At 43.6% G+C, this 24,191-nt stretch overlaps 1 protein-coding gene across 6 annotated transcripts in view; it reads right to left on the bottom strand.

Moving 5' to 3' along the window:
• The window catches only part of CUL1 (cullin 1), a 182,431-nt gene that overhangs the window by 32,405 nt on the left and 125,835 nt on the right, over nucleotides 1-24,191 (bottom strand). For 5 of the 6 annotated variants that reach the window (XM_055591217.1, XM_055591219.1, XM_055591218.1 and 2 more), the window contains exons 2-3: nucleotides 20,544-20,845; nucleotides 73-247 (exon numbers count right to left, since the gene is read on the bottom strand). In XM_055591217.1, coding sequence (XP_055447192.1) covers nucleotides 73-247; nucleotides 20,544-20,683 — 315 coding nt within the window. In that variant the 5' untranslated portion in view covers nucleotides 20,684-20,845. Of the gene's footprint in view, nucleotides 1-72; nucleotides 361-17,128; nucleotides 18,416-20,543; nucleotides 20,846-24,191 lie in introns of those variants that run through there. The other variant, XM_055591220.1, reaches the window with a different exon arrangement.

Here is a 24,191-nt window from a genome sequence, read left to right as displayed (position 1 = left end):
TATTTCACTACTTTTAATTTTTTTACATTCTATTATATTATAAATGTTCAGTATAAATGTAAAACATCTTACCTTAAGAAGATTTGTCAAGTAATTCTTCAGGAATTCTTTAAGCCGTTTGTACAATTCCAAGCCCACAAACTGAGCTCCCCCCGGCGTCTGCCCCTTTTTCGATTTAGAAGGAGGGACACCAGCCCCTCGAGCTTGGTTTGACTGGTGAACACTCGTGCAGTAGTTATAAACGTGACTTGGAGAAAAGTCAAGGAAATCAATGGGCATCATCAATGTCAACAGTCATTATTAACACATAGTTTCTTACAAGATACTGCAGTGTCAATGTTTCCAAATATCAACAGAAACCTGTTAAAACCAGAGTAAAGATCCCATTTAGACACCAATCAAGCGAAGAGCCAGCCAGCTATGAGGATGGAAGTTTCTGGAGGAAGTCACCAAGAGACTTCTGGACCTTCCAGATCATCTAATGCCATTACCTTGTGGGAAACTGTCCCCAGAGTGGATCAGAAGGTAAGAAAAGTGGCAAATGGTACAGAGAGAAAGTTGCAAGTGAAAAAAAAAAAGCAATTATCTACTTCAGGAAAAACAAAAAACTATGACCATAGTCTATTATGATGCTTAAGCTATGAATATTTCCAAAAATATATGTTACAAATATAAAAATATCGAAAACCTTTAAAATGATTTGTAAGTGGATTTAACCAAACTACATGGCAAATAGATGGGGAAACAATGGAAACAGTGACAGACTTTATTTTTTGGGGTTCCAAAATCACCGCAGATTGTGACTGCAGCCATGAAATTAAAAGATGTTTGCTCCTTGGAAGAAAAGCTATGACCAACCTAGACAATATATTAAAAAACAGAGACATTACTTTGCCAACAAAGGTCCATCTAGTCAAAGTTATGGTTTTTCCAGTAGTCATGTACGGATGTGAGAGTTGTGGACTATAAAGAAAGCTGAGCGTCAAGAATTGATGCTTTTGAACTGTGGTGTTGGAGAAGACTCTTGAGAGTCCCTTGGACTGCAAAGAGATCAAACCACTCAATCCTGAAGAAAATCAACCCTGAATATCATTGGAAGAATAATGCTGAAGCTGAAACTCCAATACTTTGGCTACCCGATGTGAAGAACTGACTCTCTGGAACAAAGACCCTGATGTTGGGAAAGATTGAAGGCGGGAGGAGAAGGGGATGTCAGAGGATGAGATGGTTGGATGGCATCACCAACTTGGACATAAGTTTGAGCAAGCTCTGGCAGTTGGTGATGGACAGGGAAGCCTGGCATGCTGCAGTCCACGGGGTCGCAAAGAGTCGGATACGACTGAGCAACTGAAATGAAATGAATGACACTCTGAAAATGAAAAATATTTAATAAAAAGCAGAAAACACAGTAGCTCAAGAGATGGAGTCCTCTATCACAGCTGAAAGTCAGGGATGCCCAAGGCTGACCAATCACAGAGGAGCAATCCACGCACTATGGAGACAGATGGAGACGAGCTGTTTTGCCATAACCTTCACTCCTGTTTCAGTTCATCTGCATGTGCTTTGTGTACGTTAGTTGCTAAGTCGTGTCTGACTCTGTGACCCCAGGCACTGTAGCCTACCAGGCTCCTCTGTGCATGGGACTACCTTGGATAAAATTAAGACACCAATACTTATTCAGATAGAAAAACCATGAAACCAAATATTCTGGTGTGTTTAAGAACTTACTATATGAATATTATTTCAAGTCAGTGGATAAAGATTATTGAATAAATGGCATTATAGCAAGGGGTGGTTTAAAAATTTCATATTCCAAAATATATTACAAATAGATTAAGAATTAAAATATACAGAGAGAAGCCATAAAACAAAACAAATACACACAGTTATTTTGATGGAGAAGGCCTTTTTCTAAGCAAAGTCCTATAAAGACTTCATCTGAAATTCTGAAACTATTTTAGTAATAACTATCTTAAACTTACTATTTTTAATAAATTAAGGTAAAACAGGGTGAAAAAAATTCATCTCTAAAGAAACATAAGGATTCCAACTGAAAATCCAAAGGCTAGAAAGAAACATGTGTTAGTAGTTTAGGGGCCAAAAACCTAAGAAACGCTGCAATCTCAGTGGTAATCAAAGAAAGTGAAGTAAAAGTGTTAGTCGCTAAGCCGTGTCCGACTCTTTGGGACCCCAGGGACCAAAACCTGCCAGGCTCCTCTGTCCGTGGGATTCTCCAGGCAAGAATACTGGAGTGGGCTGCACGCCCTCCTCCAGGGGAACTATGTCATAAAACACTAAGTCATTTGAATAAATATTTCAAATAGAGAATCATAGGTTATAACATACAACCAGCTGTCTCAAACTCACGACCCAGTGTGCACACACTTGTGTCACTCATTCCATCCGAATCCCCATCGACTTTCTGCTTGACTGGAACGAGTGTAACTGACACGTGCTCCTCCCTCTTCCTAAGGGCAAATGTCCACCAACGTTAAGCATTGCTATGAACGGTTCACACTTCACCATGTAACAACAGGACTTCCCTGGTTGCTCAGACAGTAAAGAAACCACCTGCAATGTGGGGGACCTGGGTTCGATCCCTAGGTTGGGAAGATACCCTGGAGATAGGAATGGCAATCCACTCCAGTATTCTTGCCTGGGGAATCCCACAGACAGAGGAGCCTGGCAGGTACAGTCCATGGGGTCGCAAAGAGCTGGACAGGACTGAGCCAGTTTCTTTTAACTAAACATGTAACGATTCGTGCAATTATTTTACATGTTTTCAAATTTTACAATACAAAAAAATTATAACGAACCGTACATTTGCTTCTGACAACACAGTTTCAGCTGGTGGTGCAGTGGTAAAGAATCCACCTGACAGTGCAGGAGATGCAAGAGAGGCAGCTTTGATCCCTGGGGTCGGGAAGACGCCCTGGAGGAAGAAATGGCAACCCACTCCAGTATTCTTGCCTGGGGAATCCCATGGACAGAGGAGCCTGGCGGGCTACAGTCCATGGGGTGGCAGAGAGTCTCATAATTCTCTAAAATATCTGTCATATATTTTGAGGTTCTGTTAATAAGCATACAAAATTGGAATTATATTCCTGGTGACTTGTTCTTTTTTATCATTAGGAAGTAACCGCATTTTTTCTTAACAACAGGGTCTTAAAAATCCATCATATCTGATGTTAATATGGGTTTTCCTATACTTTGCTTAGAATTTCTCTCAAGTACCTGTATTCCACCTCTTTATTTTCAACTTTTATGTACCTATGTTTTGGTTTATCTACCGCAAATCACCACAGTAAAATTTACCTTTAAAAAAGAAACTGTTTCATCACTTCAGTTCAGTCGCTCAGCCCAGTCGTGTCCGACTCTCTGCGACCCCATGAACCACAGCATGCCAGGCCTCCCTGTCCATCACCAACTCCCGGGGTTCACCCAAACCCATGTCCATCGAGTCGGTGTGATGCCATCCAACCATCTCATCCTCTGCTGTCCCCTTCTCCTCCTGCCTGCAATCTTTTCCAGCAACAGGGTCTTTTCAAATGAGTCAGCTCTCTGCAACAGGTGGCCAAAGTATTGGAGTTTCAGCTTCAACATCAGTCCCTCCAATGAACACCCAGGACTTGGTTTTAAACTTATACTGTTTTTATACTGATATATGGATTAATTTCTACCATCTTATCTTGCATTTTCTATTTTCATTATTTTTCTCTGTGCCTCTCGTTTCCTCCCCTTTCCCCTTGTAGTGGATTACTAGTTCCTTTATTCTACGGTAGTTCTTTTATGATGTTGGAGTTATACATCACATCCATATGCTCGTGACAGTACCTTAAAATCTGACATGCATAGTATTTTGCTTCCACCAATTCTGGTAAATTCTTCGGTTATTTCCTCTTCAAACATTTCTGAGCTACGTTCAATTTTCTCCTGGAGGTTTCACAACTACATGTATGTTGACCATTTTTATTTCAGCTCCATAGCTCAATTTATGTCCGTTACATCCATCAGTTTATCTTTGTTCAAACTTTTCTAATTTTTCTTGATCTACCTATCACATCGGGTTAAGTGATTCTCTTTCAACAATGAAAAATCTATCTTTAATAAATTTATTTTACATTTGCAGAAGTTCCCTACTTCTTTAAAATAATGTCTTATTTCCATAGTGTTTTGTCCCTTTATATTTCGGACTCTTTTATCACTAATTGTTTTCAATACACTTAGAAGTGCTCTCTAAAGGCCCTTCTGTTGGTAGTTCTTAAGGCTCTAGTTCTGCTATTTGGTCTGTATGCTGACTTGTTCACGTGGACCAAGACTCTGACTTAAACTTTTTTTTAACTCCCTTTCACATTTCAAACACCAGTTCTAGGTGTTTGGTTCCAGGGAACTTTTTAGGTTACCTAGATGAGCCTGATCTCTATTTCTTGGCAATATATCAATCTCTAGCTATTAGATTATAACAAAGGTCTTAAAAACAGTCAAACAAGTGCAGGAACAGGGCATCTATTCAATGGGGTCAGAGCTCATACTGCCACAAATTTTTCTGGACTAAAATGTGCAAATATTCAAAAATCTCCAAGTGCATTCTCTTTGATACAGTCATTATCCTCACAAGCATTTACTGTACAGAAATTACCATGGAAGTATACAATTACTTTAGTTAGCAAACTATGACAGCAATGCTGAAGGTGCTAAAAAACTTGTAACATCCTATTTGTCAAACATAAAGAATTAGTTACATATATTGTTGGATCCTGAGGATATAATATGTAGCTGTTTTTAACACTGTCACCGGATACAGGATATAAAAACGGTAATATATGTACCAAATTCACATATTTGGAGTGAAATCCAAGACTCCACTCATGATATGCATTATATTAAGTAACACTAGGAAAATACTGCCAATTATAATCTGACACAATGCATTCTTAGGGGGAATTTTTATATTCACTTTCTGAAAGATCAGTGGTTTAGACATAAAATGATGTATCACAACATTCTTATAAGCAAATAAAGAAAAGTTAAACTGGTTGACTCATTCTTAAAGGCCATCCACAGCCTCACTCCTCTGGACCTGTGCGCCCTGAAGGCGATGCGTGTTTCTCACACAACGCCCTCCTCTGGACACCGAGAGGGACAGCCCCGGGAGAGCCGTCCACAGCCCCGCCCCGGCTTTTCCTCCGAATCTGCTCTCATCCGTTTTGTAAGTTTTGAACCTGAGCTTGCTTGATATTAAAAGGGTTTTTTCTTTTGGGGCAGATTCCTCCCATGGTCCCTAATGGTTTGCAGACTAGGAACAAGGCGAGGGTGGGGGCTCAGGGGCGGGGGGGGGGCGGGGGGAAGCCTGCCGAGTAAGCAGGCAGTGACTGACACCTGAGGGCGCACCCGGCCCTGGAAGCAATGGGCACACGGCACATGCAGAGATCAAGACAGAGAGATGTTAACAAGATAATAAGTGGAAAGAGCTTAACTTAACAACTTAGAAATGAGCGTTTCAGTATACGGTTCCTTTGGACATATAAAGTTTACGAATCTCTTCAGGTATCAAAAAGCCATTCTTTTGGGAAAGCAGGGCTAGGGTATTTAACAACTTCTAACTACAGACTTCTTTCTTCTTCACCAAGTATTCTCTGTGCACAGAACACGCACTCACCCCCACCCCACCGTTATTTCCTTTTAGCCTTACCTCCTCAGAGGACCTTGAAACAAGGCAAGGAACCCTGGGCCTCACAGAACAGACTGAAAGGAAAATTTTAATTGGGGGCCGTGGAGGGGGGCGGGGAGGCGCTCTTAAACGCTCTTTTAAAATTTCTACCCAGAGTTCAACTCCACTTTCATTCCCAAATTAGCATCACCCTCACCATTAACCAACCAGGCATGTAAAACATGAGGCAGTGCTAACTAGTATTCTTCAAAAAGGAAGGCAAAATAGGGTAATTTCAGATAAAATAAAATCAATGGCGTTCATGTAGTATAGACTTAAATTCTAGGTACAGAGGAATTCATACTAGGTTGAATCCTGGATCTTTAAAAAAGAATGAATAGCATCAGAAATAATAAATAGCTGTGCAAATAGTAAAGATTATTTTTCTTAATTCTTTAAAATACGAAGAATGATTTAAAACTAACATTTATAATATTGTCTTGGGGGTCTTTAAGACTTAGGGACACCAATCCTATAGATCAGGGCCCTACCTTATGACCTCATTTAATCTTAAGTATTTCCCTAAAGGTCCCATCTAAATACTGCAAAACTGGGGTCAGGGCTTCAGCATGTGAATTTTCGGGCATAAGCTTCAGTCCACATATCATACATGATTACATTACATGAAATGTTCAGAACGGACAAATCTATAGACAGAAAGTAGATCAGCAGGGAGGTCGGGGACTAAGGAAGTAACAGCTCAAGGGTACAGGGTTTCTTTCTGAGATGAGAAGGCTCTAAAATGTGATGACTGAATATACCTGTGAATATACTGAAAACAATCGAAATGAACATTTTAAATGGATGAACTGTATGGCATTGTGAATTACATCTCAATAAGACTGCTTTTAAAAAAATTCAACACAATACCAATTGTAATCCACCAATTTTTAGGGGAGAAATTGACAAACTGACAATAAAACTTATTATAGAGAAATGCAAAGGAATTAGAATAGTTAAAAAATCCTGGGGTAGGAGAACAAAGTTGGAAGACTTATACTATCTGACTTAAAGAATTTTCATAATGCTACAGTAAGAAATTATAAAAAATGAAAACAGCAACCAATAATCCCACAAGAATATAGATGCAACCATACTTCACAAAATATAAACAAATCAAAGTAGTAATACATTCTCCCTTTACACTGGTCACATTTCAATGAAACAATTTTAGTAATAAAACCACATTTACGTTGTCAATTTTAACATAGGCACCAAACCGCCCCCCTGGGGGAAACAAATGATGCTGGGATAACTGCAGAGCCACGGCAGCGGAAAGAGCAACCTCCAGCCCCACCTCACACCACACACAAAGACCCAAATGGAAAGGCCCAGACCACAAAGCTTCAAGAGGAAAACAGTATCTTTGTGATCCAGACACAGGTTTCTCATAGGCCACAGAAGATAACTGTAAAGGAAAAGAAACAAATTAGGTTTCCTCAAAATAAACTACCTGCTCACTCAAAAACACCATTAAGAAAAGGAATAGCAAGCCTCAGAGACTGGGAGGAAATATCAGCAAGACATGTCTGAGAAAAAGCTGGCATCCTAAACAGAGAACTCCTACAACTCAATAATAAAAAGCATATTAATCCCCTCCCAAAACCCCCAAGACTCAGATCCTTTACAAAAGACGATATACAAATGGTAAACCAGCATATGAAAATGACTCAGCTTCATTAATCATTGGGGACATGCAAATAAAGACCACGAGATACCCTGACACACACTTCCAGGATGGCTCAAATGAAAGAGAATGATGTTCCAAGCAGGCGTCGGCAATACTGTGGGGCAACTAGAATTCACAAACACTGCTCACATGAATTCAAAATGATACACCCACTTTAGAAAAACAGCTGGTCAGTTTCTTACACTGTCAAACATACCATTAACACACAATGCAGCAATTCCACTGATCTGTCGGCCCGAGAGATATAAAAGCATTCTGCTCCCCAAAAGATCTCCACTTCGATATAGTTTCCCCCCATGCTCTAGCTAAAAAAAATGGGAAACAGCCCAGGTATCTATCATTAGAAGAATGAATCAAGAAGCTGTGGTATTCATACAATGGAATACGACTTAGCAAAAGGGAGAAAACTACTGGCACTTGGATAACACGGATAAATCTCAAAAACGCCCTGAATGAAAGCAGCCTCACATGAAGGGGAACATACTCTCTACTGCTCTTTGGATGAACTCCTGGGAACTGCCAAACTAATCTATGGTAGCTGCCGTGGGGGAGGCCAGGATGCCCTGGGAAGCATCAAGGAACCTTCCACAGGGGTGAAGACACCCTCTATCTGGATAGGTTTTTGGGTTACTCAGGCAAATGTGCTAGTCAAGGCTTCTCTACTGGAAACTATAAACAAATTTCAAATTCTAATGATGTACATGCTCAAGCATTTACTGAGAAGTGTATTGATGTCTATAGCTTATTCTGAAACATGCAAAATAAAATGGATGGATGGATATATGGATTCAGGGTAGACAGATACGTGATTGAGCAAGTCCAGTAAAATGGGTCTTCACTGTAAAATTCTTTTGACTTCTTTGTATGTTTGAAATTTTTTTATGATAAAAGGTTGAAAACTCCAGGACAGAAAATACCATGTAAAAACCTTCAAAGCAAAACATAAAAAACCTAAACTTCTGATGTCTGTTGTTGTTGTTGTTGAGTTGCTAAGCTGTACCCAACTCTTTTGTGACCCTAAGGACTGTAGCCCACCAGGCTCCTCTGTCCATGGGATTTCTCAGGCAAGAATACTGGAATGGGTTGTCATTTCTTCCTCCAAGGGATCTTCCTGACACAGGGATCAAACCGTCTCCTGCACTGGCAGGCGGATTCTTTACCATCGGGCAACCAGGGAAGCCCAATTAGCAAAAGACAATTAGACATGCTTTACAGAAATGCTTTACTATCTAAAACCAGAAGCAAAGCTACAAAGCCAGTCATTTATCTACTATGGCAGAAAAATGAAGAGGAACTAAAAAGCCTCTTGATGAAAGTGAAAGCGGAGAGTGAAAAAGTTGGCTTAAAGCTCAACATTCAGAAAACGAAGATCATGGCATCTGGTCCCATCACTTCATGGGAAATAGATGGGGAAACAGTGGAAACAGTGTCAGACTTTATTTTTCTGGGCTCCAAAATCACTACAGATGGTGACTGCAGCCATGAAATTAAAAGACGCTTACTCCTTGGAAGGAAAGTTATGACCAAGCTAGATAGCATATTCAAAAGCAGAGACATTACTTTGCCAACAAAGGTTCGTCTAGTCAAGGCTATGGTTTTTCCTGTGGTCATGTATGGATGTGAGAGCTGGACTGTGAAGAAGGCTGAGCGCCAAAGAATTGATGCTTTTGAACTGTGGTGTTGGAGAAGACTCTTGAGAGTCCCTTGGACTGCAAGGAGATCCAACCAGTCCATTCTGAAGGAGATCAACCCTGGGATTTCTTTGGAAGGAATGATGCTAAAACTGAAACTCCAGTACTTTGGCCACCTCATGCAAAGAGTTGACTCAGTGGAAAAGACTCTGATGCTGGGAGGGATTGGGGGCAGGAGGAGAAGGGGACGACAGAGGATGAGATGGCTGGATGGCATCACTGACCCGATGGACATGAGTCTGAGTGAACTCTGGGAGTTGTTGATGGACAGGGAGGCCTGGTGTGCTGCAATTCATGGGGTCACAGAGAGTTGGACACGACTGAGCGACTGATCTGATCTGAGCAAATGCCTATGTACCACTTTGGTCCTTTTATTATTTTTATTTGTTAAGACTTATTGTAACGGTGCTCTTAACTATGTTGTGACAGACTGATGGCCTGAGACAGGCTGCTAGGCTCCAACTATTTCAATATTTGAGCTGCTCAATTATGTTCGTTTTCCCTAACTGTGCCTCTTCTCTGTGTGTGTGCTCAGTCATGTCCAACTCTTTGCAACCTCATGGACTGCAGCCCGCCAGGCTCCTCCATCCACAGAATTTTCCAGGCAAGAATGCTGGAGTGGGTTGCCATATCCTCCTCCAGGGGATCTTTCCTATCCAGGGATCAAACTTGAGTCTCCTGAGTCTCCTATACTGGCAGGCAGATTCTTTGCCATTGAGCCACCAGGGAAGCCCTCTTCATAAGGACGAGCTACTCTTGGTAACTGAAAGCTGGGTTTCACTCAACACTGTGTTTAGTTACTCAGTCGTGTCTGACTCTTCACAACCCCATGGATTGTAGCCCGCCAGGCTCCTCTGGCCATGGGGATTCTCCAGGCAAGAATACGGGAGTAGATTGCCATGCCCTCCTCCAGGGGATCTTCCCAACCCAGGGATCAACCCAGGTTTCCCTTGTTGCAGCCATTCTTTACCAGCTGAGCCACCAGGGAATTTTGGCAGTACCTGCAACAGCTACCCCGTCTTCTCGCTCCAGTCTGAACTGACTGCTGTACGCACCATCCGGGCAGCGCTAATCCAGGAACTCTGTCCTGCTCTCACATTCAACCCATAGGCTGCTGGGTCTTTCTTAATTCTATGTGCACAGAAACTTCATGGTTTTGTCTGTAGGATCCATCTTCTTCATTATCTTCAGCACTAGTGATTTAACATCTTCACTTCTGGGAAGTTATTTTATACTCTCTATGAATACTATTACAAATTCAAAAACTCTTCTCTCCCTGTTTTCCTTTAGAATTTCTAACAGTCAGATATTGGGCCTCCTGGCTTACTTCCATTTGCAAAGCTACCTGCCCTCGTATCTTTCCTTTTTAATGTCCAGCAGCAGCAGCAGCAGCAGCAGCAGGGTCTTCTATTACTGTTCTTTCTAAAACCTGAGTTGCCATTGCAAATGGGAGTTCTTTTCTCAAAGTGTCCTGTTCCTAAATTACTGCCATGAGGAGATTCTCATCTCAGACTTTGCCACTAACATTCAAAAATGTTACTTTTAAAAACATGTTCTTCTTTTCCCTATATTGTCAGTTTCTTCCTGTTCGCTCTCATTCTGTGTATTCTGTTTTCACACAACTATTAATCCTTAGTACTCATCATGATAAGGCACTAAAAGCCAACTGGAAATACCACTGGCCTAAGGGAGGCTGGCGGGCCATAGTTCTGCATGGCTCACCTTGTGTGTTGACAAATGCATTTATTTTTCAGGCTGTTCAATTTTTCCAGAGAACTGTTCTGTCCCTAGCATCACCAGCAGTGTTCTGATACGGAATGACAGACCAGTCTCTCTAAATGCTAACTTTCTATCACAGCCACGGTTGTTAGTTCCTATTTATCCCAACTTCTGCTAGGCCTCCTGTTTGCAAGTTTCTGCGATGTTCCCATTCAGTGTGTCCTAAACAGAAGCGGCGAGTCTTCTGCCTGGGATACAGGCTCTCAGCATCAGGAGCTCTACACTCGAGGACAGGGACGTGACAGGCTCTCAGGTCTGCAGACTCTGGATGTGTCCCTCACCTCCCAGCACCGCCCGGTCTCACCCCTCCGCCTCTGCCAGGGCGGAGCCTTCAGGTTCTGAGCCTCTGGTCCTACAGGGCCGTGGGGCTGTCACTGGCACCCTCCTTGGGGACGCTCCCTCTAAAGTGATGCTTCCTATACCCCGGGAATCAGTGCGGCGACTCAGTCTGCTTTGCATTAAAGAAAAAGAACAAACAAACGGTTAAATTTCTCATCTAAGCTCTCTTCCATTCTTTGTCTTCACTGATTTAAAATGATTTTATTATGATCATTTTAGTGATGCCACCAATGGGAAAGTCAAAACAAATTTCATCTTCAGCCAGAAGCCCAGAAATCTGCTCCTTTTGTTTCCTGTTTCCATTACCACTACCCTAGTTCAGAACTTACACAACATCGTGCTTGGATTGCCAAGACCAAGCTGGTCTTCCTGTGCCTTTGATCTCTTTCCGGTTTTAACTCCATTTGGCTTCCAGATTCATCCTCCTCAAGTCACGGATTCTTAAGTCATATGTCCATCTCTGTGGACCTACACCGCTTTCAAAAAATAACAGTAACAAACACATTTACCTGGTCTGCAAGGTTCACCATAATCTGGAACTAAGTCCGGTGGCCAGCCTGACAGCATCTACTCCTGGCCAGCATCGTGTCCTCTTGTGGTGCCACTTCCCACTTTCACATCCATCTTTCTCCCTCAAGCAAAACTCTGCAAGGCTTTCTCCCTTTTCTCATTTTTTCCTCCTTATTTATACTCCTCTCTTGAGGTTCACTTAGCTTCCACTAGTTCTTGAAGCCTTCCAGCTTAAAACAGTGTCAACATCTTTCTCCCTCCTCTGAGCATCTCCTCTGCAATAATAGCTGTCTGTATTGCCCATCATCAAAGACTTTCAAATTAATGAAATGAGACTATTAAATATTGCATCACATACACACACACCCCCTTCCACTGCTTTAAAGCATTTGAGATAGCTTATAATAGCTGAAAGAAAGTGAAAGTCGTGCAACTGAATTCTCCAGTCCAGAATACTGGAGTGTGTAGCCTTTACCTTCTCCAAGGGATCTTCCCAAGCCAGGGAGAGAACCCAGGTCTCCCACATTGCAGGTAGATTCCCATCTGAGCCACCTAGGAAGCCCTATAATACTTGAAACACCACAGAAAAAGGAAAAATACAAGCCAGAATAGTATTTACAGAACATAAAAATAAACTAGAACACAAAATTAACAATAACTAAGTCAGAACCCTAAAATTAAACAGATGACCTAACTATGAACAATCCGAAATAAACATATTTTGCATCCAGGCTGCTATGTGCCAAAATTAATTTTGGTTTCAGAGTATTCATCTTCAGCATGTCTAATAGCATTTATGTAACAGAACCAATGGTTAAGGCAACCCCACAGCTAACTAACGTGCAAATGCTATCAAAGGAATCAAGGAGAATGCGTTTCTCTATGATCTTCAACAAAGACGCTTGTTTCTAGAGTAGACAGAACAATTCCGGGTGGTGAGACACCAGCAGAAAACAATAATGCATCAGGACTGGTCCTCACACTCAGGGGAGGATTCAGAGCAAGTTCCCTGCAGGACCGATGACCAGGGAACCGTCCCAGGCACATGGTTACTAAAACCTGGGAAAGGGTGTTCAAATATATTCCTAAGCTGCACGCAAACTCTCGTTTTCTGTATGTGTGTGTGCAGATAATGCGCAGACAGACAGACATGACCGAGACAGCACTGGAGAGACTTGCTGGGGGGACGGGGTGGGGGTAGTATGTGGCTGAGAAGATGTGTGCTTTTCACTGTGCGCCCTGTTAAATGTCTAGGTTTACAACAGGATTATGTATCTAAAAATAAAAAATTACATAGCAGAAAGACCCCAGAGGGATCTACTCTCAAGCCCATGCAGTTTTTCCTGTAAGTAAGATTTAGGCCACAAAATGGGTAGTCGTGCCTGACTGTGCAAAGCTTCAGCCCAAAGCCCGGCTGGTCCTCATCTGAGAAGCTGGCCTGGGGACCCATGAGGAGGAAACGGGGGCAATCAAACAGAAGCCTCCTTCAGGAGTCAGTGGGTTGGCTGTTTTACACTAGGGCAGCGACAGCTTGACAAGCCCACACCGCTGACTTTTAAAACGCTGACCTTGTTTTCAAAAGGTTCCCTTGAAGGGTTCCTTTGGCACCGCCATCAGACTGGGACAGTGAGCGGGACCTGAGGCAGACACCTGGGGTCTCTGGCCACACTTGGCCATCAAGAGCAGAGCCTGGGCCTGCCTCTGAAACAGGCCTACGACTCTTCTGCATCCCACAACTGCTCCATCATTCGCTAAAACACACTCTTCACGTGACTGGTAGGGACAAGTCACCGTGAAAGGAGTCAGGTGACAGACGAAGCTTCAGGCAGACATCGCCTGGGTGTCCGCCCCGCCTCGGGCATCCAGGCACTCTGTGTGACTACATGCCATCCCTGGCTGTGATGCCCAGGGAGCCTGTTAACACTTTATGATTGGGCACCGGCCCGCACTGTCTGTTACCACAGAGCACCAGCCTTACAACATAAAGTCAACACATCTGGGGAATCAATCTGTGACTTTCAGTTACTACCAAACTCAAGCCATTTTCCTTCTGAACAGAACCACTTTCTGCGACCCCTTCTTATCCAAGTGAACTTACAGTGGAAATTTGAGCAGCTGCCTGTATCAACATCATTTGGCCGGGCTCTGCACTACAAGCTGTGTCCACAAACGTTCCAGCTGCACCCGCTGGCAGGAGCAGCAGGCCCGCCTCCCACCCTGCACTGTCGTCTGCAAAGTTATTAAAGAATCAAGTTCTCTCTGGGCTGTGGCAGGTACAGCTCTGAAAGGGAATATCCCAAATGAAGCAAATAAATTCACATTTATTTCAAAGGCAAAAACTGTATGCAACAGCTTGTGATTAACCACAAAATTTGTTTTAACAAAGCTCAAAGTGCTCTGAGTATACACACCATGAATCAAATTTAGAAGAAGAAAGCTCGACATACCATGTTTATACTAATAAAACCCCAAAAACTGCCTCCAGAGACAACTACGCGATATGATTACTGAGTTGGCCAAAAGGTTCACTCGGGTTTTTCTGTAACATCTTTATGGCCAACCCGATATAATTTCTATGGGTTTCCTCTGGAAGATAGATTTGGTTTCTCAATCCCCAAAACTATTTTAACAGTACTATGTCCAGTAACGAAAGACAGAAGGAATTTTGCAAGCCAGTGAAATAACTAGGACTTCTAGTTGCACAAGGGAAACCAGCAAAAACTAATCAACTATATTTTAAAAAGTATATTCTATACTGACAGTCTAGAAAGCACAGATGAGGTTTTAAAACACCATCCATAAGCCCAATACCTACAGACAGACACTTTTCATGCTATGCAAAGCTTTTCAAAAGTACAGATGATGCCCTGGGGGTTCACATCACAGAAACCACTTCATATCCTGCGTTCCCCATTATTAGGAGCATTGTTACATGTCAACGAATAATATTCTTCAGTGATTTTTTAATGGCTGTTTATGGCCATTTATATCAAATCCCTAATGTTGAAGAATGAGGCTGTTTCCCGTTGTTTCCAATTATAAAATATTCTGAACCCCTGGCACATACAATTTGAACACAACTGGAGGAGGAAATGGTAACCCACTCCACTATTCTTGCCTGGGAAACACCATGGACAAAGGAGCCTGGTGCGCTGCGGTCCGTGGGGTCGCTAAGAGTCGGACAGGACTTGAGTGACTCAGCGCATTTCCTTAGGACAGTTAAAAGTTATAAAACAAAAATCAGTGGGCCAAAGTACCTTTTGATGTCTTTATACTTCTAAACTTCCCCAGAAAGACCACAGCAAATTGACACCACCTGACTGTGGCAACTCCAGCTTCCTTCACTTGGGCCAGTGCTGGCTAGGCTCATTTCCCACACGGCTGTCAGCCTGATAGGTTTAACATGTCTTAAATTCTCCATTTCTTTAACAATTAAGAGGTTGAAAATTTTCCTACAGGCTTACTGACCTTTTGCATTTCTTCGGTCTGTGAACCAATTATATCCTTCAGAGCCTTATTCTAAAAATGTGGATAAATGTGTATACATATGTGTGTGTGTATATATATGTGTGTGTATATATGTATGTGAAGAGCTGTGTACGTTTGGAAAAAAATACTTCTATACATTTAGGTTTACTTGATGAAAGCCATGTTTGTTAGGTGAGCAAAACTGGATTAATGTTATGACTCCTGAATAAAAAGTACAAGATGAGAGATGTCCAAATACCTTCACTGGCTGCGTGGTTACCTCAAGATGGACTGGGACCATCATCAAGACACTGTGAAAACAATTTGACATTCTTTCTGTCTGATCTGCTTTTCGCGGAGCCTGAGTTTCTATATAGGACAGAGAATCCTGGGCAGGCGGGCCGGGAAGGCGGCTGCTGCTTGGAACACCGGCCCCGCAGCTGGGCTGCCGTGCAGGAGCCAGCGGGGGTGAGCCGGCGACCGAGAACAGTGTCGGAGGCGGCGACGCCACGCCCGGCTGGCAGGCAGCAGCGGGACCGCGCGCCCTGGGGGGCTCTCAGCCCTGCCAGGGGCCCGGGAGCCGCTCTGGGGGGGAGAGCGCCCCCACCCCAGTGATGCGAACTGAGCTGCAGACTGTGGCTGCTGCTGCTGCTATTAAGTCGCTTCAGTCGTGTCCAACTCTGTCCAACCCCACAGACGGCAGCCCACCAGGCTCCTCTGCCCATGGGATTCTCCAAGCAAGAATACTGGAGTGGGTTGCCATTTCCTTCTCCACGCAGACTGTGGGGACAGAGCTTAACTGCAAATTCTGAATATGCCTGTATTTCAACTTGTGGACAGGTAAGCAGCCCAGGCTAGGAAATAGGAACGTCATCCTTAATGCAACTGCCAGGGAAAAAAGGAACTTTGAAATCAGAATAAACTAACTCAGTTCACAGCACCACAGGGAGGAAAACAGATCCTGTCAAGTGTCTGAGAACTTCTGCAGACAGAGAGGAAAAAGAAAAAGAGAAAGACGTCAACACAGAAGTTTAAACTGACTCCAAGGGAGGCTAAAATTATGATTCGAGGTGAATAACGACTTCAGAAAAAAAAAGAATGACTTGGAAGTGAGAAGAAGGAAGACTGGGGGCCTAGCAAAACCAACAAACTTAACCAGATGGCCTGCCAGCTAGACTAGCCGTGACCAGCCGCTGCGGGTATGCCACAGGGGTCCCCTCATCACGCCACACCCCCTGCCCGAAGTCAGGACCTGTGCCTGCTCTCTGAGCTGGGCATGGAAACACAGTGGTGTCAAGAAGCTCAAATAGGAGACTTCCCTGGTGGCTTAGTGGTAAAGAATCCACCTGCCAATGCAGGGCACATGGGTTCAATCCCTGGTCCAGGAAGATTCCGCAAGCTTCAGAGCAACTACTACTGAAGCCCGAGCTCCCCAACAAAACCACAACTAGAGAGCAGCCTGTGCTCAGCACAACCAGAGAAAAGGCCTGTGCAGCAATGAAGACCCAGCACAGCCACAAATTAATGAATTATTTAAAAAAAAAAAGAAAAAAAACGAAGAGGAAACTTCACTACCCATTTCACGTTCAAAAGAAAAAAGAAAGAAAATCTACTATTATTTACCCACCAGCATAGACTGTACTCCTATATTTTACTCCAAAAAGAAACAACAGAACAAGTCGCCGCACTGCACTGTGCACACCTAAGATGGAACACCAGACCTGCGAGGGCGGCCAGTGGGGAGCCCGGGCCACAGGCTGAGCGCTGGCAGGAAGGGCAGCCTTCGTGAACGGCTGGGAACAAAGTTAGTGATACCTGAATGAGATCTTTCTGACTCAGGTGCTCTGGAACCTTTTTTTTCCCTTTCCTCAAGTTGCCTTCTCTTTCTTCTGCTACTCTGAGTTGAGAAATCAAGAACATTTATGCTGTACAATAACTCACCTTCTTGTTATAGTACCAGGGAATGCCAGTGGTTGCTAACCGCTCTAGGAACTCTAGCTGCCGTTCCAGAAGTTGGTTACTTTTCTCTGGAAAATGTGTCACATGTTTCTCGAAGATAAACAGAGGGTAAAGATCTCGCAAAGATCTCGCTGTGAGCTGCTGTCTACAGTGACGACGGGGAAAGGACCCCTCCTCCTCCTCCTGGCCAGCCCTCCTCCAACCGGCCCTGGTCTGACTGCAGAAGGGAGACACAGTCTGCTCCTCCTCCCCAGGACCCGAAGTGCCTCCCAGCCTGAAACACAACCTCACAAACCAGGGCTAGAACATCCGTCACTGGAAACCAGCCTGGGAGATTATTTTAAAGGGTGATGCAGCTAAGCGGTTACATGGAGACTGAATGTACACCCGAAAGAGAAAGCTTTCACAAACGCTGTTATGTAAACTGAGGCCGAGACACAACTGTGGTATGGCGACACAGTTTCCAAAAGCTGTGTGTAATGACTGAAATGGAAGTGAAGATGCGTTCTAGAAAAATGTGCCAGATGACTTGAGCGCCTCTATACTGGAAAATAACACTGATGTTAAAAAATGCAGGTGAAGGAGGGAGCAGAATTTTATGATTTTCAGTAATTCAATTAATAAACACAAGTAGACATCCTGTTTCATCTGTATCCTAAAAGTTAATCTTTAAGGGTTGATCAGACTCTTTTGGAACTTCCTAAGGAAAATACAGAAAATATTTTGGGAACTATGGCTCATTCACATACAGAACCTGAAGGCCGCAGAATGGATAAAGGCAGTTTCCAGAGTCAGGCTACTAAGAGTTTCAGAGGAGCGTCATCACTGCCCAGTGGTTGCTGTAACAACTAGGCAAGTTACCCAAGCTCTGGGAGACCGGGTTTCCGACAGCACCGCAGGAGGGTTACTACCACCAGCCCTCGTGGGTGACTGATGAAAGCCTCCAACCAGATGCAGATGGTTCCCAGCACAGGGTCTGATACCCAGGACGCAAATGGCAGCTCTGATTTCACAAATAATACCTAAGGAATTAATGTCAAGTTCAGAATCTCCAATCTCTTTTTTGCGGAGGAGGGGAGAAGTAGAAAAGAACAGTTTTATTGCTTTGCCAGCAAAGGGGGGCACGGTGGGCTCATGCCCTGAAAAACTGCATGTCCCAACCCAGGAGGGTTTGGTGAGGAGTTTTACAGCAACAGCTCAAGGGTGGCAGATTCTCCACTCTTAATAAATGTACAAAATAAATGAAACTATTATCTTCTCAGACAAAACTAGAAGAATCTTACTCAAGAGTTATTCCTGGAAAAAAAAAAAAAATGGAAGGTATCAAAATGACAAACTATATTTATAGAATAAAAGAATTTAGTATTTGCAGCAGGCAGAGAAAGAGTTCTAAGACCAAAGCATTATACTGAACAAGGACCAATCTGGGCTGGTCAAAAATGAAAACTAATAAGTTCCCTGGAGAAAAACTAGCAACTAAATTTCCATCGTTTCTATTCTAGCGCTCCCCTGTTGTTCGCATGCAGAAATCCAACCAAAGGCCTTGTTTCATTACCATCTTTAGCTCTAGGACTTACAAGAATTAAACAAAATAACCAACCAAAAAAAAAAAAGCACACCTCAAAAACCTCCACCACAAAACCTGCCACACCTAACACGCCACAACCTTCTTGAGGGGACCAATATCCTCTTTATTTGTAAAGATTACGGCCTCCTTAAAAGTATTTGACACGTCACATGACCCAGTGATTCCACTCTTACATATACACGTGCTTTTCAACACATGCCCACACAAAACACAAAAACTCACGTACAATATTTATAACAACATGGTTCATAATAGCCAGATATCCATCACTGACGGATGAATAAGCAAAATATGGAATATGCATCAAATTCAGCTGTAAAAAGGAATGATGTGCTGACACGTGCTGCAACAAGAACGAGGCCTGGAAACATCATGCTAAGTCAAGGAAGCCAGCGCAGAAGCTGGGTGGTTCCATTTATGTGAAACGTCCAGAACAGGCAAATTCATAGAAACAGAAAGCAGGTTAGCAGTTGCCAGGAACTGGGGGGAGGACAGAATGGGAAGTGACTAGCGAGGGTGTAGTTAGTTGCTCTGGGGGGTGATGAAAAGCCTCTAAGTTTAGACAGTGGTTACGGCTGCACAATGCGCGAGTGCACCTGAATGCCGCACTGTGCACTTAAGTAGGGTGCGCTTCATGGGTGTGTGAACTATAACTCAATAAAGCGGCGATTTGAAGTATTCTACAGTGTAAGTGTACATGTATTTATGAATATTGGTCTATACCCACAATAAGTTTTCATTTTAGAGACAGACATATAGTTTCATACCTATTCAAATTAATGTTAAACTTTTTTTAAGGCCATAAAACATTAGCAGAGTCGAGGGCCTCCTGGACTATCAAGTTTGACCATCACTGATACACATTGAAGCTTTAAACTTAAATCTGCACTGAACTAACAACTTTAAACTCCGGAAATTGGCAAATCAGCAGCAATCCGCCCTTTGGTGAGCTAGCTTCAACTGTAATTTCTGATATCTGAATGGACTCAAGAAACTCTACAAGTTTAGTACGCCTTGGTGTACACACACACACAGCCATCTCCTGGTACCTGTGGGGGTCAGGTTCCGGGACCACCCCACCTTCCCATGCCAGAAGCTGTGGGCGCTCTAGTCCCTCAATAAAATGGCCAGTCCAGTTGGAGTTCCGCATCTGAGGATCAGGAGGGCCGACTGCATACAGCAGACAACACAACCTTCCAAGCACACGGCAGTCCCTTGCACCTACCAGGGACCATACAGAGTGAAATACCTCAACACCGTATTTGTAAAGCAAGGCCACAACAATATAACTTTCGCTCCACATGGTGGCCCTTTGCGTGGGAGTCGCAAGCCTGTCCCATGAAGGACCAGACGTTAACTATTTTCGGCTTTGTGGACCAGACCACTTTTGATGCGAGCTCTTCCACCCTGCTCCCATCGCATGAGGGCAGCCCCGGACAATACAGACACCAAAGCTCCCAGCGGTAAGCAGCACCCTGCTACACAACTTCCTGCCCTGGTTGAAGTGATTACCTACTGTGTGCTTAGAACACGGGTGCCACGACTAATGATTCCAAATGGAAACAGCCACGAGCGGCTCCTGGGCTGAACAGCACTGCTTTAGACCACCATGTAGCCACTTTCACCTCTGTCATAAATGCAGAAGGAGTAAATGAGTTAACTTTGAAGGCTAAAAATGAACCTTACTGATTCTATCATAGGATGAACTGCAGAGAGAACACATGATGTAAAATTTCTCACGAGTCACGGGTCGGACCAGTAAAGGATCGAAATCCTACGCAAACGACCTCGGCTGACACGGGAGGATACGTGTAGAGTTCCATGTATCTGGACTTGGCCATGCTCTGTCTGGTGTACACTTGCTGGATGCCAGCTCTGAGGTCGTCCCAGATCTGGTCGAGGCCGATCTGCTTGAGTCCGTGGGGGTTCTGACTCCGGTTGGATGACATGGTGAGTAATATTCTGAAGTCGTCCAGTGCAGCAATCCTTAGTCAAGGTTCAGCTAATTCTCCATCAGATGAAAATATACAGTTATCATTCCAAATTTATTCACAGCGGCTCAGAAAGGATGTCCTTTGAATGGAGAGAATGAAATCTCATCGCAGGCAAACCTGAAGAAGAAATACAGGGAACTGATTAGTCCTCTCTCAACAAACATCCTGCCTCACGGGGTGGGGGGAGCGTGAGAGGCTGCTGCGCACACGCTGACGGTGACGCTGGGTCTGCAGGCCCGGCAGGCGCCTCTGCACGCTGAGCCGGAGATTACCTCGCTTTCTATGTGACAACACACTCACAGTACATGGTCTGTGTAATATGCGTACGTAGATGCTTAGTTCAAAATCATTATGCTTATTAGAGTGCGTGGAGAAGAGCTGGTAAAACTTATACACAAGCACAACTAACATGCTGTTTCACTGGTCTTCAAAAGGTCTACATTACTTGACCTACGTAACAGTTGGACTAACTCAAAGGAAAAAAGGCAAAGGAAATGTCCAGAAAGAGCAACACAAACAGCTAACAGAAAAAGCCAAATGTTCAAACTAGTTACCTGCGAATTAAAAATTAAAAAAAGTCACTTAGCATCTGGCAAAATACAAATGGTGGTGAGGCCGAAAGTGAGGGGGAATGGTCACTCCTTTTGGGGGGAGAGGAGGAGCAGTGCGCAGCTTGCGAGATCTTACTTTCTGCACCAGGGATTGACTCTGGAGAGAGCACCAAGTCCCACTGGACTGCCAGTGAATCCCAGTCACTCCTTTTTTAGAAGGGAATTGGGCAAGAATTATCAACATTTAAAAGGTACCCTGAACTTAGGGAGACCTGACTTTGAAGCTTAGCTCCACACCTACAGATATATGGTCATGGGCAAGTTACTTCTCACTGCTCTAAGCCTCAATTTCCTAGCCAGCAAAATAGGGGCAGGTCTATTTAACACACAGTAAACACTTGACAAGGGGTGAAGTGAAGTGAAAGTCGCTCAGTCGTGTCTGACTCTTTGCAACCCCATGGACTATACAGTCCATGGAATTCTCCAGGCCAGAATACTGGAGTGGGTAGCCTTTCCCTTCTCCAGGAGATCTTCCCAACCCAGGGATCAAACCCAGGTCTCCCGCATTGTAGGCAGATTCTTTACCAAATGAGCCACCAGGGAAGCCCAAGCATACTGGAGTGAGTAGCCTATCCCTTCTCCAGTGGATCTTCCCGACCCAGGAATTGAACCGGGGTCTCCTGCATTGCAGGTGGATTTTTTAGCAACTGAGCTATCAGGGTTGACAAGTGGTAATGGCTATTATCTCTAAGTGTATGAAGCAACTGCAAAATACAATTTATAATGCCTCAGGATTATGAATCCACAGATAAAGAACATTAGCTATCCAATATTGTGTTGTCAGTACTTTCCAATATAAAACATTACAGACATACTTCGAGGATTGTCTATGTATATCACATCAAAATGTGGTGGTTTTTAAACAAGTATTTCTGGTGCGAAACTAGGAAACACCAAATTACTTCAATGGCTCCAAAAAATAAATGCTGGGAGGTACATGGTATCTGGAACACTAAGAATGGGTGTCACAGGCTGCAAGGGATTCAGTGCACCCTGCGCCTCAGTGGCTGCACGGAGCTCTCTGTGGGCTAAGGCACCTTTAAGAACAGTGGGAGCCACACAAGTGGACTGCGCCTGAACTTCTGAAGCCTAAATCAACTCTGATACCTAGAACCTAAGCTATGGGGCTTAATATTTTATGAAACCACAACACCATTCCTAATCTTAAAAACACTTCATGTCATACATTCAAATAGGTACGTCCAAAAGTGAAACATAAAAATGTCTAACACAAGAATGAATCCTCTTAGTTTTAAGAAACTAACACCTCAGCAACCACTTTGCAAATGTTTTCTGACTTCGATCTGCCTTTTCTTGACCTTGCATGGTACATGCCACCACCCCACTTGAGAGGAACTGGGGTGTTCTGGATTGGTAGTGAGACTGAAGGGGGCAGGGCACACAACCTTTAAAATAATGACACAGCCCAAGGACACGACACAAACTGCTTAGAAGCAACCAGGTCCAAGATGGCGGGCAGCTGACCTCCACTAGACCTTGGGTCTCGGGGCACACTTGCTGCAACACCTCAGCACGCTACGTGACACACCCACGGGCACCAGAACGGTTCCAAGGATGGCCATAAAAGGTCAAAAAGTGGGTGGTGGCCCACTTTCTGGAAATCCTCATCCCTTCCCCAAAACAGCTGAATTTCTCCTCCCACTGGGTCTTGGTGTGCACAAGATGTCACATGCTAGCTAGCAAGGTTAAGTTTTGCCAAGAGAATACACTGGTCCTATCAAACACCCTCTTCCAAAAACACAAAAGACAACTTTACACATGGACATCACCAGATGATTAACACCGATATCAGACTGGTTATATACTTTGCAGCTGAAGATGGAGAAGCTCTATACAGTCGGCAAAAATAAGACCAGGAGCTGACTGTGGCTCAGATCATGAACTCATTATTGCAAAATTCAGACTTAGATTGAAGAAAGTAGGGAAAACCACTAGACCATTCAGGTATGATCTAAATCAAATCCCTTATGATTATACAGTGGAAATGACAAAGAAATTCAAGGGATTAGATCTGATAGACAGAGTGCCTGAAGAACTATGGACGGAGGTTTGTGACACTGTACAGGAAGCAGTGATCAAGAGCATCCCCAAGAAAAAGAAAAGCAAAAATGCAAAATGGTTGTCTGAGGAGGCCTTACAAACAGCTGAGAAAAGAAGAGAAAGGCCAATGACAAAAGGAAAGACCTACCCATCTGAATGCAGAGTTCCAAAGAATAGCAAGGAGAGGTAAGAAAGCCTTAAGTGAACAATGCAAAGAAATAGAGGAAAACAATAGAATGCGAAAGACTAGAGATCTTGTCAAGAAAATCAGAGCTACCAAGGGAGCATTTCATACAAAGATGGGCACAATAAAGGACAGAAACGGTATGGACCTGAGAGAAGCAGATGATATTAGGAAGAGGTGGCAAGAATACACAGAAGAGTAGACTCCTCTGGTGGTTCAGTAGCTAAGACTCTGAGCTCTGAATGCAGGGGGCCTAGGTTCAATCCCTGGCCAGGCAACTAGAACCCAGAGCAGCCAAATAAAAAAAAAAAAAAAAAAAAAAGAATACACAGAAGAATTGCACAAAAATGGTCTTAATGACCCAGATAACCACAATGGTGTGATCACTCACCTGGAGCCAGACATCCTGGAGTGTGAAGTCAAGTGGCCCTCAGGAAGTATTACTACAAATAAAGCTAGTGGAGTTAATGGAATTTCAGCTGAGCTATTTCAAATCCTAAAAGATGATGCTGTTAAAAGTGTTGCACTCAATATGCCAGCAAAAGGTCAGTTTTCATTTCAATCCCAAAGAAGGGCAGTGCCAAAGAATGTTCAAACTACCACACAA

Source organism: Bubalus kerabau, chromosome 8 (assembly GCF_029407905.1).
Source record: "Bubalus kerabau isolate K-KA32 ecotype Philippines breed swamp buffalo chromosome 8, PCC_UOA_SB_1v2, whole genome shotgun sequence".
NCBI classification, from domain to species: domain Eukaryota; kingdom Metazoa; phylum Chordata; class Mammalia; order Artiodactyla; family Bovidae; genus Bubalus; species Bubalus kerabau.
The sequence above is the reverse complement of the archived record's forward strand: the minus strand, read 5'-3'. Positions and strand labels throughout refer to the sequence as shown.